The sequence below is a fragment of the Canis aureus genome, chromosome 14 (genome assembly GCF_053574225.1).
Source record: "Canis aureus isolate CA01 chromosome 14, VMU_Caureus_v.1.0, whole genome shotgun sequence".
In the NCBI taxonomy this organism is placed as follows: domain Eukaryota; kingdom Metazoa; phylum Chordata; class Mammalia; order Carnivora; family Canidae; genus Canis; species Canis aureus.
Genome location: NC_135624.1, coordinates 56,698,736 through 56,716,747, shown reverse-complemented (window position 1 = coordinate 56,716,747; position 18,012 = coordinate 56,698,736). Strand labels below are relative to the sequence as shown.

At 33.9% G+C, this 18,012-nt stretch overlaps 1 protein-coding gene across 24 annotated transcripts in view; it reads right to left on the bottom strand.

The window, feature by feature from the left end:
- Positions 1-18,012, bottom strand: part of ADGRL3 (adhesion G protein-coupled receptor L3) — an 856,301-nt gene that overhangs the window by 323,948 nt on the left and 514,341 nt on the right. For all 24 annotated transcript variants that reach the window (XM_077848164.1, XM_077848162.1, XM_077848167.1 and 21 more), the window contains one exon: positions 2,558-3,358. In XM_077848164.1, the coding sequence (XP_077704290.1) occupies positions 2,558-3,358 (801 nt within the window). The remainder of the gene's footprint in view (positions 1-2,557; positions 3,359-18,012) is intronic.

Genomic DNA, 18,012 nt, shown 5'->3' with positions numbered 1-18,012 from the left:
ATTAATGCTAATTGAATTCTCATATCCACACATACAATGCATAAAATTTACTTCTACACTTATTCTTTCCACCTCTAAACTGCAGTAAGTCTATACCGAATTACTAGCTTTTAAACGAGCATTAATGCATGAAAATTGATAATTTTTCTTGCAATTATATTTACAAATTTAATACAGATGGAATCTTACTCTTTGCAAAACAGGCAAGGTCTTCATTGTTGTTTAAAAAGAGGGAAAACTAAATCTCCTGGCAAAAGTTAGGAATTTGTCTCAAAAGCTAAACTTTGTCATTTCTCAGTGTTTGCCACATTAATAGCATTGTTTTAACAAACATGAATGCTAATACATTTTGGCAAGATGGTTAATATTTTAACTCCCATAAATAAATAAATACATAAAATTAAGTGAGTGGTATACTCTTCCTTATGTCCACAATGATTGATCATATAAAATGTATACACACATAAGTTTGCTTGAAATGTCTGCTGGAAATATCTATGTGTGAAGTCTCTAAATACTTGTGACTATGGTATCATCTTGCTCTTCCAGGATAATTTAGAAAACTAGGCTAAGAATTTGCTTCAATTCATCAAATCAAAACCTGGAATGCTGATTAAATTTAATCTACCTATTATTAGAGATAAGAATAATGCATAATGTTTTCAATAAATAAAACTTGAAATATGTTACTGTCTCTTCTTTACTCATAAACCACAAAAGATGAGTTGTTATCTGGAGGCAATTAGATATTATGTCCTGTTGCAATTGTCTCTATGAATAAATAAATAAAATCTTTAAAAAAATAAAAGTCAGAAAAGGCTAAGAACCACACATAAACAGTTTTCACTAACAAAATGTAAATTTTAACTTAAGAATATCAGAGCTATGAAAAAAATACTCCCATGGTTGATTCTTGCTTAGGTTTTCAACTGAAGGTTGTATCAAATTGAAAGGCTTACCTATACAGTGGTGAGCCAGGTACTGTACTTGGTCTAGGAGATTTTTTTGAGGAATTATTAAGGAGAAGTTGCTTTTGTTACTGTTGCATACTTAGGCTTCTCCTCCCATAAGGGACAGTTCAATATAGTATCAGCATTGCTGGCCGTGGAAAGAATTGTTAACATTCTGCCTAAGGCCTCTCCGAGATCGGAGAAAATGCCAACTGATTTCTCATTCTCTCAAGCTAAGAAGTGAAAAGCTATTCACTCATTCATTCAACAGAGTTACTGAGTCTGTATTTTATATATGCCATATATTAGTGTCTGATAAGGCAGAAATAATGGCCAGATAAAAACATATACATAAATAAAGGCTGGGTAAGGTCACTGGCCATAAGGAACTTAGAATCTAGCTGTGTAAGAAGGTACATGTGTAACGAACTAAGTTAGGAAGCAAATGGCATGCAAGTAAAAGCAGTGCAGAAAACAAGTTATATTAAGATGTAAGTACTGAAAGACACAAAACATAATCTTTAAATTGCTATATTACTATCAAAATTCAGACACCTGTTTTTTGCTTTCCATTATACTTTATCATGAAGAACAGCATTATGGCTAGTTGAAATAACTGAACCTCTAAACTTAGAGATAATTCTATTTAATTGCGTAAATGAAAATTTAAAATAATAAAGCAACTTATGACTATTTCTAACAGCATTAAAAGAAAATGGTATGTCCCAGAGAGGAAAACGACAATTGTAAAGAATTGGGGAGGCACCTGGGTGGTGCAGTGGGTTAAACATCTATCTTTGGCTTGGTTCATGACCCCAGCATCCTGGGATGGAGCCCCACATCAGGCTTCCTGCTCATCGGGGAGTCTGCTTGTCCCTCTCCCTCTGCCCCTCCTCTGATTTGTGCTCCTCTCTCTCTCTCTCTCGCTCTTTCACAATCACTCTCTTTCTCTCTCTCTCAAAGAAATAAAATCTTGAAAAGTAATTGTAAAGATTATCTCTGGTTTACTCAAAGCAGTGTTTTGTATTGTTGTTTCTTGTAAAATTTACATCTATTTTTTTCTGCATTTCTCAGTTATAAACATTTTTCTGTGCATATCAGTTAGGTATACTCAGACGTGGGCACACTCAAACTGACAATGTTCTCAATAGGGGTGGTCATATATGACACTCTCTGCAAAGTGAATATATTGGCATAGGGCTCCTAAAGCATTGTATCAAGACAGCCCTTATCATTTTTCCTATTGGAGAGCACTTCTGAGGGCATGTCACAATTAATTAAAGAGGAAGGCATTCTATTTTAGTAAAGGTTTTGTGTACTTCACTACACAATAAACTAGCCAGATGATAATAAAAATGCCCTTCAGAGAAGGGCTTAAGATTGGAGACTGCTTGCACAAGAGAGAAAAAAGTTTTTATACTTTTTTTTTATAGCCAAATGCAATTAATGGCAACAGTTTTTGGATGAAAAGACAGTGAACAGTTTTCAGGTACACAGGCCAGAAGGAAGACAACAAAAGTAATCATACATAAAAGAAACTTACCAAAAACAAACTGTAAATATACCCCTCCAACACTCCCTTGAGTATCATCAAAAGTCAAACTTACCTGATCTGCTATCCAGAGGTCCAAAATCCAAAGAGTATTTCACGACATGATAGTTATTCCATACGTACAGAAGGTTGTCCCTGGGGTTGTAATCCACAGCTGCTATGTATTGGTATGAATTGGGAAAGGGTACATCCACCAAACTATCCTTACTTTGGTCGGTGTTGTAAATGTAGTCAATCTTATTCCCTGTGGCCTCGTTATCATCATCCTCATATACAGATTTGACCACATACAGAATCCCGCAAATCATAAATGCGTTGGAAGCTGATCTTTTATCATATGCAGTATCCCATGTCCCTTCAATCCGTAGGGTATAAGGGTTCAATTGACTAATGACAATTTTACCATTATTTTGTTCTGTTGCATAGATTACCCATAGCCCATTTTCATCCACTGCGAGGTCTATGTCAGACTTGCCTCCCCATCGGTAAGGGGAGGTATCATGGTAATTGGCATTTGCTATGATAGCCTCTCCACTCTTTATCCTAGTCCGCAAATCAAATTTTACTATGTTCCTGGTGCGCTCTTTGTTGAAAAACAAAGCTCCATCATACACTACAAATCCTGTGCCATCCACCCTATGAGGGAGCTTGTAGGTTGTAGTTGGCCTTCCAGCGATGAAGTCATCCTTGGATGAGTACTCCGTCAGGGTATCAGTTCTGTAGGGAGTCCAGGGCATATAATAAATCTTGTCAGAGGCCTGTAGAGGGTCTTTGCACCATGCCCCAGATTGGTGGTCAGATTCAAACAAGTGTTCACTCTGGTACACTCCTTTTAGTAGTCCAGGACAAAGAAAAACTGTTGGGAGGGAAAGAGTTAAAATAATAAATATATTAATTTTAATATTTTGTCATATATTTTTATTTTTCACCAAATGGAATGTAACTCTAACAAGAGATACCCACCACCACTTAATTATTTTGTTGCATTCTTCTGAGTACGCGAAATGTTTTACACACTACTTTTGACTATTGTTCAAAATCATTTTCATTTTCATTTGCTGAAAAATGTGGCCACTTTCTAAGCAGTTGTGTTTTCTTTTGATTTTTACCTTTGTAAACATGTGATACAATATTTTTGTATATACAGATACAGGTGTGATGTATGTCTATGTATTCTATAGGCGTATAATAAATATAAATATTTATAGATAAGATTTCTATGTGTCTTATTTAAACTTAAATATATATATTGTTTTCACTCTGATGACATCTGCCATTCAATAACTTATCATTAAGAAATAAATAGGAATCTAATAGTAATTAAGTATAATAATAAAGGAAAAGAAAAGCCTTGTAATACAGGCCACTGAATCTTCTAGCAAAACAAAACAAAACAAAAAACTCTTAAAGCTGCTTTAGCACACACAGAGCATGCAACCCACACAATTAAAAATGAATGATGGATGGAGACTGGGAGGGAAAAGAGAAAGGAAGAAAAAGAAAGGAAAGAAGGAATAAGGAAAGAAGAAAAGGTGAAAGGTTACAGAGAAGAACCCAAGATCTAGATTTTAATCAGTTAAAAATGTCCTGTTAAATACAGTAGTATTGGAACTTAAAAACATGTACCTTTTACTGTTACATGAGAAGAACATTAAAAAAACAAGATTACTTGCTATAATATTTTGCTGCTCATACTTCAGATTGAAAATGGGCAGGAATTATCTCATTCACTTGATTTTTAGTATGATTCAGTAGCAAACTGTGTACATAGTGGTAAGAAGCCTTGGCTAGCTCATAATGAAAGGGCTATAAAGCAATGTTTCCCAAAGAGTGGTCCTTGAAGCACCTGTTTCATGTGGTATAGCCCGATGTTATACAGAAAGAAAACAGGGATCCTTATCCATATATTTAAGAAATATCATATTAAATAGAATTGTGGCAGAGATTCTAATAGCTTTGGTACATCAGTGAATCTCCAAGGCTGAAGTGAGGAAAATGAACATATTTAACAAACTCATTTGATCATGGAACCCTTTCTACAGAGCCTGTTTCAAATGTAGTGTTCTGTTGAACCCGCTATGGGAAACACTGCTCTAATATTTTTGCAAAGCAAATACACTAAAATAATCATGCAGTCCACTGTTATGTTTGAAATGATTAGAAGGGTACTGGGTGGAGAAACTTAGAAGTCATAAGGAATTTGGATGTTGACCCATATTTTATTGATTAAAGTATTATGCTCTTGATATTAGTGATTAGCTCCTTAACAGCAACTATAATGCTAGATCAAATGGAAAATGATCTAAGATAAAACTTGGCTAGGATGTGCAGGTTATTAAAAAGGAAAGTGCATTATTAAAGTGTCCAAAGTTTTACTTTTGTAGAAATGAAAAGTTCAAGGGCAGAGTTGACTATCAAAATCTTCCATAGCAAGGATAGAAGGCCTTCATCAATTTATACTCAATAATAAAATTGATGATTATAAGAATTTCACAGATTCTAATATGATGGCTAAATTATAAAGAATGGATAGGCATTGTTGTCAAAGTCACATATAAGCTTTAGATTGGTTAATAGTGAGCCCATGATTACTAACGTAATTTATTATAAGATATTTCAGAAAACCAATTCCCCTTTTCCCACAATAGTTAAAAATTAAAGGTATGGGAAACCACACCAGAGCTATGGAAAATTATCTAGTATAGAAATAAAATCAAATCTAAAGCAACCACTATCCATCACCATCTACTGGATTTCCAACTACTTATTTAAAAATAAAGAGGAAGAAAATGCACGGTTGAAGATTTTACATGAAACTGTTTTAGGATAAAAGGAGCAAACCAGCACTGGTCATCACAACAGATTAAAGTGAAGTTGAGCAGCAGAAGTAGTAAATAAATTTTCATAAAATAGATAAGAATTAATACAAAATTATTTTAACTAAATGTTAAACTGTTAAATAACTTAGCCTATAAATAGTATATAATTTATGAAAGGTATTTAATTACCTTTTTGTTCCACTTCTATTGGAGAGAGAGAAGTACAGAGAGAAAGGAGAAAAGAGAATAGATTAATGGTACGATATTGGCCAAGCACTTTTTATTCACCTCTTCCAAACTGAAAGTAAATAATTTATTTCACTCATACTTGCTTTTTGAACATAGGATTTTTTAAACATTCCCCTAGTAAAATAATTTTTAAGAAAAGCAATCATGTAATAAACTTAAGAATACGTACAGGCTTAGAAAACATAAGGCAAAAGTTAATCAAGCTAAGATTGCAAAAAACATACAATTCCAAACTATAGACACATAGGAAATACAATATTCATAATAAGAATACCAATATTCCCCTTTGAAAGTCAGAAAGATAATTATACCCACAAAGCTTTTCAAATAGTTTGACTAGTCTCATTTATAAAATACTATTGTTTATAACACTATTTAACATAATAGTCTTGTTTTTTACCCATCTCAAGGATTGATCTCTTTGGAAGTAACTACTCTGCAACTCATTTCCTAAGGCCTAAGATTTTCTGTGTTAGTCTTATGGGAAATAAACCTCTTGAGGCTACACATTTACAGGGAATGCTCTCATACTGAATAAATGGATTCAGAATATTTATTGAAGAAACTTCTCTCCCTCCCACTTATCATTATTTGATATTGTGGAAAAATGTCTTTCAGAAAAATCTGTTAGCAGAAGGTTGACATAAATAATGAGCCACCTGTTCTGGAATTTCTGAAATCCTTAACCAAGCCAACATACGTTTGTAAGCATAAATTGAAATCCTCAGCCATGTTATAGCTATATTTTTCAAATTAGATTCCATTTTTATTTTTAAGGTACTGATCAATACAAGTCAGGGAAAATTCTGGGAAACTGTAACATATTCATGTAACTCATCAACTGTTAACGTATTCATGCAACTCATCAGGTAGTGTCGTGTTTATCTTATAAACATTTGTCTCATCAGAGACAATTTGCCTAAATCGCAAAAAAAGAACAAGGACCAACAAAAAAACAGGGGGAAGAGTCGGGGAAAGAGGAGTTCATAACACAGACTCAAAGATCACAGATTGCAATTGATATAAATCTTAAAAAATGCAATGAAATGGATGAACTTAAGTATTATTGCACAATAAATAAAACTCTAGGGAAGTTTCAAACAAGGGAGAAATATTGTTTTGGGTAGTTACATTTGGGTGAGACTTTTGTGCTTTGAACTAAGCTCCTCTGTCTTCTATTGTCAGAAACATACTCATTTCTCTCCACTGACTTTTTTGAAAGCTCAATGTCACATGTGTTAGAAGACAAAACTAGTGTATGTCAAACATTATGCTTGGGGCACCTGGGCGGATCAGTCACTTGAGCCTCTGACTTTTGACTTCAGCTTGGGGATCATGATCTCAGGGTCCTGATATTGAGCCCTTTTGGGCTCCAAATTCAGTGGGAATTCTGCTTGAGATTCTCTCCCTCTCCCTCTACCCATTCCTTCACTTGCTCTTGCTCTCTCTCTCTAAAACTAACAATAATAACTAATAATAAATCTGAAAAAAAGGTTATGTTTAAGAAGTTGCAAATGAGTTATTTTGGAGAGATTCCTTATCTCATTAATATACAAATCTTATTTTTATAGTAGTTCTAGGACTCTTTTAACATTTATACTGTGTAATTTATCATCGTTCTCAATCTTTATCGAATGACTGCAGTGTTCACTGGACTATCTGCCTCATTACAGGTCAATTAAATGCTTTACTTAGGAGATGCTTCATTTTAAGACTAGAACCTCCAAATCTGAGTTCAGACTGACAACTAAAAGAAGCATAACAGAGTATCCTAAGAAATTATTTAATCAATAGTCTCAGAAGTTTGGACTCAAAGCACATTACAATGAAAGTGAAAGTTGGGAGTGGGAAGTCATACTAAGTTGACATTTTTCAGTAACCAGACTACACAAATATAGATAAAACTAATTCTGTTTCTTGAAATACTTCTAAATATATATCCTTTTGAGAACTGTATACAGAGTATATAGTATATTCTGAAACATAAAATGTATACATACACAACTTTACTTTTATCTCATATAAAGCTCTGTCTTATTCTAAAGCAGTTATCCTAACTTCTTGGTGACTAATATTTCTCTCTTCAACAAATACTTAATATGGAAGGTGGGATATGTGATAAAAAGTAGTGATTAAGGTATTATTTTTCTGTAAACAATATCTTACAATTTAATGGATATTATTATTTTTCAAAGAACTTTTATTTCTATTTCCTCAATTGTCATTAGGTAAAATTTTACTTTTAATTCTCTGGTCTTGGTCTAATTTGTGATAAACTGGCCTAAGCTGTAGCATAAGTAAAGCTTGCTTCTGTTACTTGCTGGTTATTCAAAATTAAGATTTATTAGGCAGTTTCACTTTGGTGAAAATTATTATGTTCTTGCCTATGTCATAACTGGCTGTAGCTCATTTATCATTTATTTGCTATTTTCAAGTCTCAAGTAAAACAGTCCTATAATTTAAGTTGAAACAGGCACACACAAATCATATTCCCATAACAAAAACTGGCAAAGCAAACATAATTTGTCATTGAAAAGCTTAGTAACACTGAGGATTAGCCAGGCAGTGTCATCATCTAATTCTGATTCTAGAGGCTTCTTTCCCCTGGAAAAACAAAAATAAAAACAAAACAAGCACTCATACAAACATATTGTATAGATACAGGTTAACACCCTTCCCAATATATCCTTCATAATCTCAGTGCCTGGAACATAATAAGCACTCAGTGAACAGCTACTGAATTAATACATAATCCAAATCCAAATAATTTTGCTTCTTAATATTTTAAGCAGGTAATAAAATGAGAAGTGGTGAAGAGAATCTGAATTTGCTATATACAATCGTACATGCAATGTATTATCTGTCTAATGTCTTTTTATATTTTAAAGGAAGTGGAGGAAAGTACAATTTATGAGCAATATGTACCTCCAGCTCATTAAATGTAAAACTAGAGGGGAAAAAAAAGGAAAATAAGAAAAACTATATGGATAGTCTTGAGGATTATATTGGCAAGAAAAAAGTGTTGCTATAAAACAGCCAGCAATGATCTAAAAACATAGACTGAAAATACTCCATTCCCTTCTCTCCATAATGAGATCATAAATAAATGAATTGTATGATGACATCTGTGCTCAGCCTCCTTCAGTACCTCCTGTCTTTTGGTCTGGTCCAATATCCTGAATTCTGGCATTATAGCTGTCACTGCTCATTTCCAATCCTCTTTGGAACTAGTTACTCTCTTTTTCTCTCTTCACTTTTAATCCCCAAACTATTTTTATTGTCCATTCAGCCTCTGCAAATATGTTTATATGTTTCCTTAAAGTGATTTCATTGTTGTCCTTTGTCAAACTTAATGTCATAAGCTATATCCCGTGGTTAGAGTAAATGACAAATTCAAAGTAAGAGTAATTTTATTCTGTATAAAAGGCAGAAACGGAAGAAAAAAAAAGACCAGTAAATTTTCCCTTCATTTCCCAATAGTTCATAAAAGAGATATAATATATAGCCAATAGCCATGTTATTGTTTAGAAAAATAAGACCTTATTAGTTCTACCCATATCTGTACCATATGCAGTACTTTTGAATTGCATTTTTAATTAGAAAAGGTATGGATGAGAGAGCATATGCATGCATTGCCAGGCTTTTTCAAATTGCATTGCAAATTACAGAGAAATAAAATTGTGGTGTGCTAAAATTTGTTAGAACTAAATTGTCATAACTAAGAACTATGAAATTGTGACTAATTCTAATGTAACTTAAATTTTCTTTTCTTTTAAACTGTAACTCATACCACACATTTTTCTATCTATGTTATATAATCCAGTGATGCCTCTATATTACTATTAATATATAAATAAAAAACTGATGGGGAACATAAGATAGTTATAAAACATTAAATAATGTATAAATGCCTATTTTTATCATTGATATTTGGTAGTATTTTAAACAGTATGATTTTCTTGGTTACATTTGGCTTGGACTATTCAAGTACCTTTGGGAACCATTATCACTGGCCAGCTGGGCAGAGAAGGGGACAGTAATATGGCAAACTAAGTGAGTAATAAAAAAAAAAAATCAGTCCTGGATGAAAATTTGCTGGTATATCATCCATAAATGAAGCGATCTATAAAGTGGATGATCAAAAGTTTACAATGATACTTTTACTTGGATAGCACTTTATAACTTAAGGAAAAGTTTTCATACAAATCACTTGATTTAATTCTTCCAAGAAAATGGTGATGGGGTATTTATTATTACCATATCAGAGATGCATCAACCAAAACTCAAAAGGCTCAAAGATTTGAGCAAGACCAAGACTGGTAGATGGCACAGACTGTCATTTATCTAACATACACTAGCTCTTACCACATGCGAACATAGTGAAACTGACATTCTTGCTCTCCATTTCCCTTCTGTCGACAAATCCACATAAGAGTGCACTTTAGAGGTATAAAGGACACAAATGGAATCTTCCAGAGGGTAGGCAGTCTACTATAAGAACTAACATTCACTAAGCATGTACTATGTGCCACACATTGCACTGAAGTTTTGCACACAATACTAATAATCATCTCACAGCAACCTTATGAACTAGATATTCTCCTTATCAGAACTTTCCAAATGAGTAAACACGTACAAAAAGGCATTGTTCTTGGGTAGTGGGTGGTAGAGCTGGAATTCAAATACAAGTTTCATGACTGTATCTCCAGTTCTCAGCGCATAGAAAAATCTCAATTAATATTTCTTATGCCTCCATGCAATGCTGAATTGCACTATAGTATTTTCAGAGAAAGAGACTGGGTGCCGTATTCTTCAGTGCTAGTGATGCAAAGCATCTCTCCAGAGAAGATAAAATAATAATAATAATAAAAAAAATAGCTCCTCATTTCTTGGCCAAAGAAACAAGGTATTTCTTATCACCAGAAACAAACCTGTACTGCATACCTCATGTCCTGTTAATTCTCATTATTCTGAAACAGAAAATTCTTTTTCCATTTCACATACACCAAGAAAATACAGAAGCACTTCAGTAAATAGAAATAAAAAGATCTGTGAAGTTCATTAATTTTTTGGTATACTGCGTATCAAAAATTCTGACAGGTATCTGTCTCTTTCAGTAAATAAGGTGCTAATCCTTTATTTAATGAAAGACAGGGGTAATCTCCGCAGCTCAGCTTCTAAATTATGTTTTTCAAATAGTACCTGTGCATCACTGAATGAAAGTGCTGCTCAAGCACCTTGTATTACAATGGCTTTATATAATGTGTTTCCAAAATTATTGCCTTCTAATGAATTTCATCCTGGAGTGTATAGATTGAAAATGTCAATAATTCATAAGATGCTTTCACTAGCCACATTCTGATTTAAAGACTAAAATACAATATCTATAAATGATGCAGAAACTGAGACTACCTTTTATTTTGTAGTAACTTTCCATCTTTCTGATGGATCTGTAAAATCTTTCTGCTAATTTAACCTTTTAAAAGAAAATGATGCTATTAGTTGACTCTTTGGGGAATATATCAGTAATAACTTTTAGAAAAATAACAATTTTTCAAAGGTATTATTGGTAGCAAAGTCAATCTTACATTTGGTTCATCAACAATATACCCTTGTCATAATGATTTGTCACTACTACAACCACAAGGCACTTAAAGCTTCTGATGAAACACAAAGGCAGAGTCCTTTCAGAGTGACAAGACTATACTATATATATATAAAAATGCGTGTATATTTATATTAGCCCCACTGAATGCATTTGTTATTTGCAAGGCTCTAACGGCTGTGAATACAGACGCAAGTAATAATCATAATGCCTAACAATTCCTGATCATGTACTATGTGAATAGTTATGTGGATAATTTCATTTCACCCTCAAAGAAACTCTAGGACTTCGGTGGTACTATCATGAACATGATACAGAGCAGGAACTAATCTCTCTGCCTTAAGGAAACTTAAAGTCTAATAATTGGTGATTTTTCAGTGTCTTTATTTACCAACAATAAGCTATTTTTAAATGCTTTCAGAGGAACTTGTGTAGAGATTAAAAACAGGCAATAATAGAAGTGAATAGCAGAGGGAGAGAATCCCTAAAAGCCAAAATTTAAAACACGAGGCACAGTAATTTGACTACAATCAAAGTTCTTATGGAATATGTCACCTATTTGTTCCTGAGAAATTAATTTTTGAATGATTCCTATTAGTAGGCTCTATACACCCACTGCTGGATATGTAATAAATAAGATATTCAAAATCAATCTAATCTAATCCTAGATTTAGTAAATATATTAAAATTACTGTGGTTTGGGGGCTAAATTTTTTCAGATGTCATATAGTCTCAGCCAATAGTTTACAAATAAAAAAATGAAGCCAGAGAATTAGATATTAGCTCCAAATCATTATTTCATTTTTAACTCTTAGTAGTACTAAAGACAAATGATTAAATGATATACTTTTTTTAAGGATTTTATTTATTTATTTATGAGAGACACAGAGAGAAGAGAGAGAGAGAGAGAGAGGCAGAGACACAGGCAGAGGGAGAAGCAGGCTCCATGCAGGGAGCCCGATGTAGGACTTGATCCCGGACTCTAGGATTACGCCTTGGGCCGAAGGCAGGCACCAAACCGCTGAGCCACCCAGGGATCCTGTAAAAATTTTTGGATGTAATATTTTTTTTTATTCATTTAACAATTTTGTGTATTGTGAGGGCAGGAATGACTGTTCTAATTTTCTGATGAGAAAAAAATCAGAAGCGCAAAGAAATCAAGTTACTTTGCTTCATTGTTCCTTCAGTCTTACAAGGGCTCTTACAATCTTGCGAATTAATCATTGAATAGAATTTTTTATCATCATCTGGTGCAAGAGAATGAGACAACAAAACCCACAGAGTCATTCAGTAAAGGAAAAAAAAAATACACACACACACAAAAAAAACATTCTGAGGACTAATTTAGGAATCGGAGGAGCTACTACATACTTTGGTACTTTGTAGAAGTATTCCAAATACCCTAACCAATTTGGGGCTGGATTCACTAGCCAAAAAGCAGGAGATATTTTGTATTGTATAATATTATGGTTAATAGACACAAGAGAAATAATTCAGATAAGATTCCTAGAACTGTAAACAAAAACCAAAAAGAAATTAATCTCAGAATTCATTAGCAAAAACATATACACCGCATATATCCTATACATGTTAACTGAATCTCTTGTAAAGTAGATTTAAGATTGTTACTCATTTGGGTTTTTTTTTTTGTTTTTTGGTGTTTCATAAAATTGAGATGCTATTATCAATTCATCTGAATAAACTCTAAGTCTTCAGATTCATTACTATAAATGTCCCAAAGTGTGTTTCTTAAAATATTATTCCAATTTTATGTCTTATTAATCCTATAGGATAATCATAATAGTTCACAATGGTTTATTTATTTTACTTCATATACTCTACACCTATACTTTATATACTCTACACTTATATTTTTCAACTTTTCACACTCTGTTGCCCCTGTTAAGAATGCCTCATATCTCCCATTTCTAGTTAAGCCAAACTCTATCTCTGGGTTCTAAGTTCTTTCTTCATAAATACTGCTTTATTTACCAGGCCCATGTTGAATAAGCGTATAATTTCAACTTAGTTTGTGGGGGAGGGAGGTTTTCAACAATGCTGTAGTCTAGGGATTGGCAAACCTTTTCTACAAAGAGCCAGACAGTAAGTTAAGTTTTGGGAGCTACATACGGGCTGCATTGCACAGCTATTTTCATCACTGTCTTCTTCTTTTTTTTTTATTTTTAAACATCTCTTAAAAAATGTAAAAGATATCCTTGGTCACGGGCTAGTAGCAAAACAACCCGCGGTATGTTTATCCCATGGTCATTATTTCCAATTATCTATTCTAGTTCATTTCACTTATACTGTCTCACTTACTATTTTCTTTGGCACTTGATATTTTTACTTTCTATCTTTCTTCAGGAATTACATGGAGGTTCTTGAAGGCAGAGAACCCTATATCCTTCACCCAGGCATTATTGGGTTCTATTTCATTGTCTTGTTATAACTTCTGGTCAATAAATGTTGGCACTGACAAGCTTTTAAAATCACAGGCAAATGGCTCTAAGGATAAACTTGGTATGGTTCAATGATATGAACAAAGAAGGCAAATCTTATAGACGGCAAAGCATCCCTTTTATTTCTGCTAAGCAGGCATGTAAAATTGTCCTTAGGTAGTACATCTTATCTCTCTTTGGTGGAGTCCATTATCTTTCTTACTATCTACATAGAACTGCACACTGCAAAATATTTATTCTCTAATCAATTGCTAACAGAGAGTTTGTAATCTCTGTGAAATTTCTCCTTAACAACATTGAAACAGCCTTTCAGTGCAGTTTACTTAGCATTTATACCATCACAGTCTATTTGCCAAACACTTAATCTATTTCATTTTATTCAATCCTCACAACAACCCTGTTGAGATTATTGTCACCATTATACAGATGAGCAAACTGAGTATAGAGGTCATTAGCGATCTGTAGTGCCAGTATTTGAACTTCTGAGCTACAGTCCTAGCTCTATGCTTTGCTCTCTGGCAAACAAGAAAAGGGACGGTGACAAAACTAATGAAGATAACTAATATTAATTGAGTCTTTACTATTTACCAATTTACGGTTTTAAATAACTTACATTATTATCCAATTAACAATTATATTACCACTATACATAGATAGCATTATTATTTTAATATTGGAAAGAAAGAAACTGTGATACAGATAAGTTAAATAAATAGTAAGTGACAGACCAGGATCCAATGTCAAGCCTCTGACATCACAACCCAGGTGCTAAACCACTATCCTTCACGTGCAAGCTACTTGCACTATTTATTATCGCTGGATACTTCCGTTGACTGAAGGAGGGGATAGAGTTCTCAGCTACCTTTATTACTTTCTAAATGCCAGTCTTGCTTTACCCACTGAATAACATTTAACGGATATAGAAAATGATTTGATTGCCTGCTGTCAGCAACAATATCTGATTGTAATTTCAACAGAGACAAAAACTTTCTTAAAGTTAGCATTAATAACTTATATTTAAAGAACCTTTTTAAAAATTTTAAAAAATAACTTATTAGCTGATTTTAGGCTAAAGAACCTTTTCTTAGACCCATCTCTTTAAGATCAATTTTCAAATCAGAGCCTTTCTTGGGCCATCTTTCAAGGGAGCATCAGATTCCAGACTCACCAGGCACATGTTGGTCACCTGTAAAGTGAGGAACCAGTCCTTGACTTAAATCAATCATGTTCACAAAGGTGAAAGAAATGCAGGGGTAGAAGGAATCAATAAGCCAAAAAAAAAAACACAAAAAACAACAACAAAAAAAAAACAAGAACATGGCATAAAACTATTTGCTAATTTTTTTTTTTTTTTTCTTAATTGAAGGAAGATAACTTGTTTTATGAATAATGGAGCTTAGAGCGAACTGCAGAAATAGCAGTTTTCTCTTGGGAATTTCCTGTTTCTTCTTTCATTCTTTAGGGTCGCTCACAGTGCGTCTGTGACAATTCGGTATCAACATTCCCCTGACGTAGCCAAACACAGTTAATCGGATAGTGAACAGTTTCTTATTTCCCACTTGCAGCTGAAGGCATTCAAAATAGGGCCCAGGTTTGAAATGTTATAATATTTGACACAAGAATTGCATGCCTCTAAGAAAGGAGGCATTCTTCATTATCTGTTTTCCTGATGGACTTATGTTCTTCCTTGAAGTGACAGTGACAGAAAGAATACATATTCCTTAAGTGATAGTTGTGCATTAGCTAGGTCAAAGTTGTGAAAAGAAATGAGCAGACAGACCTTCAAATGTATGTAAATGTGGTACAACATCCAAAGCTGAGACATTAAACCTAAAATTAAATAAAAACAAACAACAAAGTATGCTATCCCTCCAATTCTTTAGAACACTCAACCAACATCTGCTCAGTAATTCACTGAACGCACTTTTTTGTTTATTTTAGTAAAATGTGTCAAAATAGAAGAAAAGCAAGTTTTAGAGAATGATACAAGTGATCACATTATTCTTTTCTCGATTGGACTAGTGGCAACGTACTTTACTGTCTATTTAATCTAAGTAACCCCCAACTGTTGGTTTTCCCTTGAAAGCTATCTGTAGAAGGATCATAAAAATGAATTTGTTGGTTGGAGCACTGAGGCAGGAAATATCAATGGTATAGTATTACTAGGTGTATTTTTCTTTTTTTACTTTTTAATGAAATAAACTTCTGTGTAGGCAAAAAAATAAAATAAAATAAAGATGATATTTACCAAAATATAGTTGGTATTTATTGCACTTTTTATTTGTTATTTATGACACTAAGTTTTATATAAGTTATTATTATTACATCTACCACATTAGGTGGCTATTTTTAAAAATTAAACAACAGGGATCCCTGGGTGGCGCAGCGGTTTAGCGCCTGCCTTTGGCCCAGGGCGCGATCCTGGAGACCTGGGATCGAATCCCACGTCGGGCTCCCGGTGCATGGAGCCTGCTTCTCCCTCTGCCTATGTCTCTGCCTCTCTCTCTCTCTCTGTGACTATCAGAAATAAATAAAAAAATTTTTTAAAAATTAAACAACATTAAACACCAGGGATGCCTGGGTGGTTCAGTGGTTGAGCGTCTTGCCTTTGGCTCAGGTTGTGACCCTGGGGTCCTGGGATCAACTACTTCATCAGGCTCCTCTCAGGGAGTCTGCTTCTCCTTCTGCCTACATCTCTCATGAATAAATAAATAAAATCTCAAAATCAAAAAACAAATTTCAAATAGAAACTACATCTCCTCAGGAACTCTCACACTGTGACACACTCTGTTAATCTATTAGAAAGTTAGTCATATATATTCAAAGACTCTCCATTTTATTCATTGGTGTGTTCCACCATCTAGGATAGTACCTGGACTATAGAAGTTACTCAATAAATAGTTTATTAAATCACTACTGATTTAATAAAACTGTAAGGTGCCTCTTACCGTTGATGCTCTTGAATAACAACTATAACTTTACTCATATTACCAAAGGCAAAATAAAAGGAAACACAATTAAAAATAAAAAGTGGATATGGATGGCATAATTGCTATGCTGGAGTAAATATTTTCTAATTATGAGGTTTAATTAATAAATCCATTTGAGTTTTAGCTTAATATCTAATTACTAAAACAAAACAGAACTACTATACTCTGTTCCACTACACTACATTTTACAATAATGAACACTGAAAACAAAATAGCGTATAGTTTTGAGCCTTTTCAAATATAACTCAATAAATGCATCATTTCAAACATTTATAGCAACAATAGCCAATAGTTGTTGACTGTTTACTGTGTGGAAACACTATTAACTTACTTAATTATCAAAACAGCTCTTTAAGGTAAGTATTTTATCATATTTTATAGATGAAGAAAGTTTGGAGCAGAAAAATTAGGTTCACACATCTTAAGGTCACAATCCAGTAAGAAACAGAATGAGGATTTGAAAAAAAGACAATCTGGCTGTAAGTTTATGCTCAATGGATGGTCTGCATAGTCTCCCAAGATTACCGGTAATTTTTCTCATCAAGAAAAATGAAGTAACACAACAGTGGGATGCACTATTTCAAATGCCAATAAAGTTTCAAAGACATTCAATGTATAGTCACTTACCTAAAAACTATGTGACCTCAGAAGCTGGTATCTACTTTTAAATAAATTACATATGCATTTGGGAATAGACTGTAGAGGTAAGTCTTACATTTCTCAGATTGATATTTTCTAATCACAAACAATGTCATTTTAACTGACAAGTCTTCTCTGAACATCTGTTTACTCGTTACATGTGTAACATGGATTCATCAGATCATGGTAAGGTTCTATGCTCTACTATGTCTATGTTTACCAGCTTTTTTTTTTTTTATAAAGATTTTATTTATTTATTCATGAGAGACACAGAAAGAGAGAGAGATGAAGAGACACAGGCAGAGGGAGAAGCAGGCTCCATGCAGGGAGCCCGACGTGGGACTCGATCCCAGGTCTCCGGGATCAGGCCCCAGGTTGAAGGGGGCACTAAAGCACTGAGCCACCGGGGCTGCCCATCTACCAGCTTTAAAGAGGAAAGATTTGTGATGGAAATTTATAAATCCTTCACAACAAGAGTAAGAATCAAATGCTTATACTACCAAAGGATGAACACAGTACAAAATCCTGGTGTGCAGCATCCTATGAGAATGGGTTTTCCTTCTTTTTGAAATCCAATGTAGGGTCTTTTGTTTGTTTGGTTTTAAGATTTCATCTATTTATTCATGAAACACAGAGAGAGAGAGAGAGAGGCAGAGATACAGGCAGGGGGAGAAGCAGGCTCCATGCAGGGAGCCCAGTGCTGGACTCGATCCCAGGACTCCAGGTTCACGCCTTGGGCTGAAGGCAGA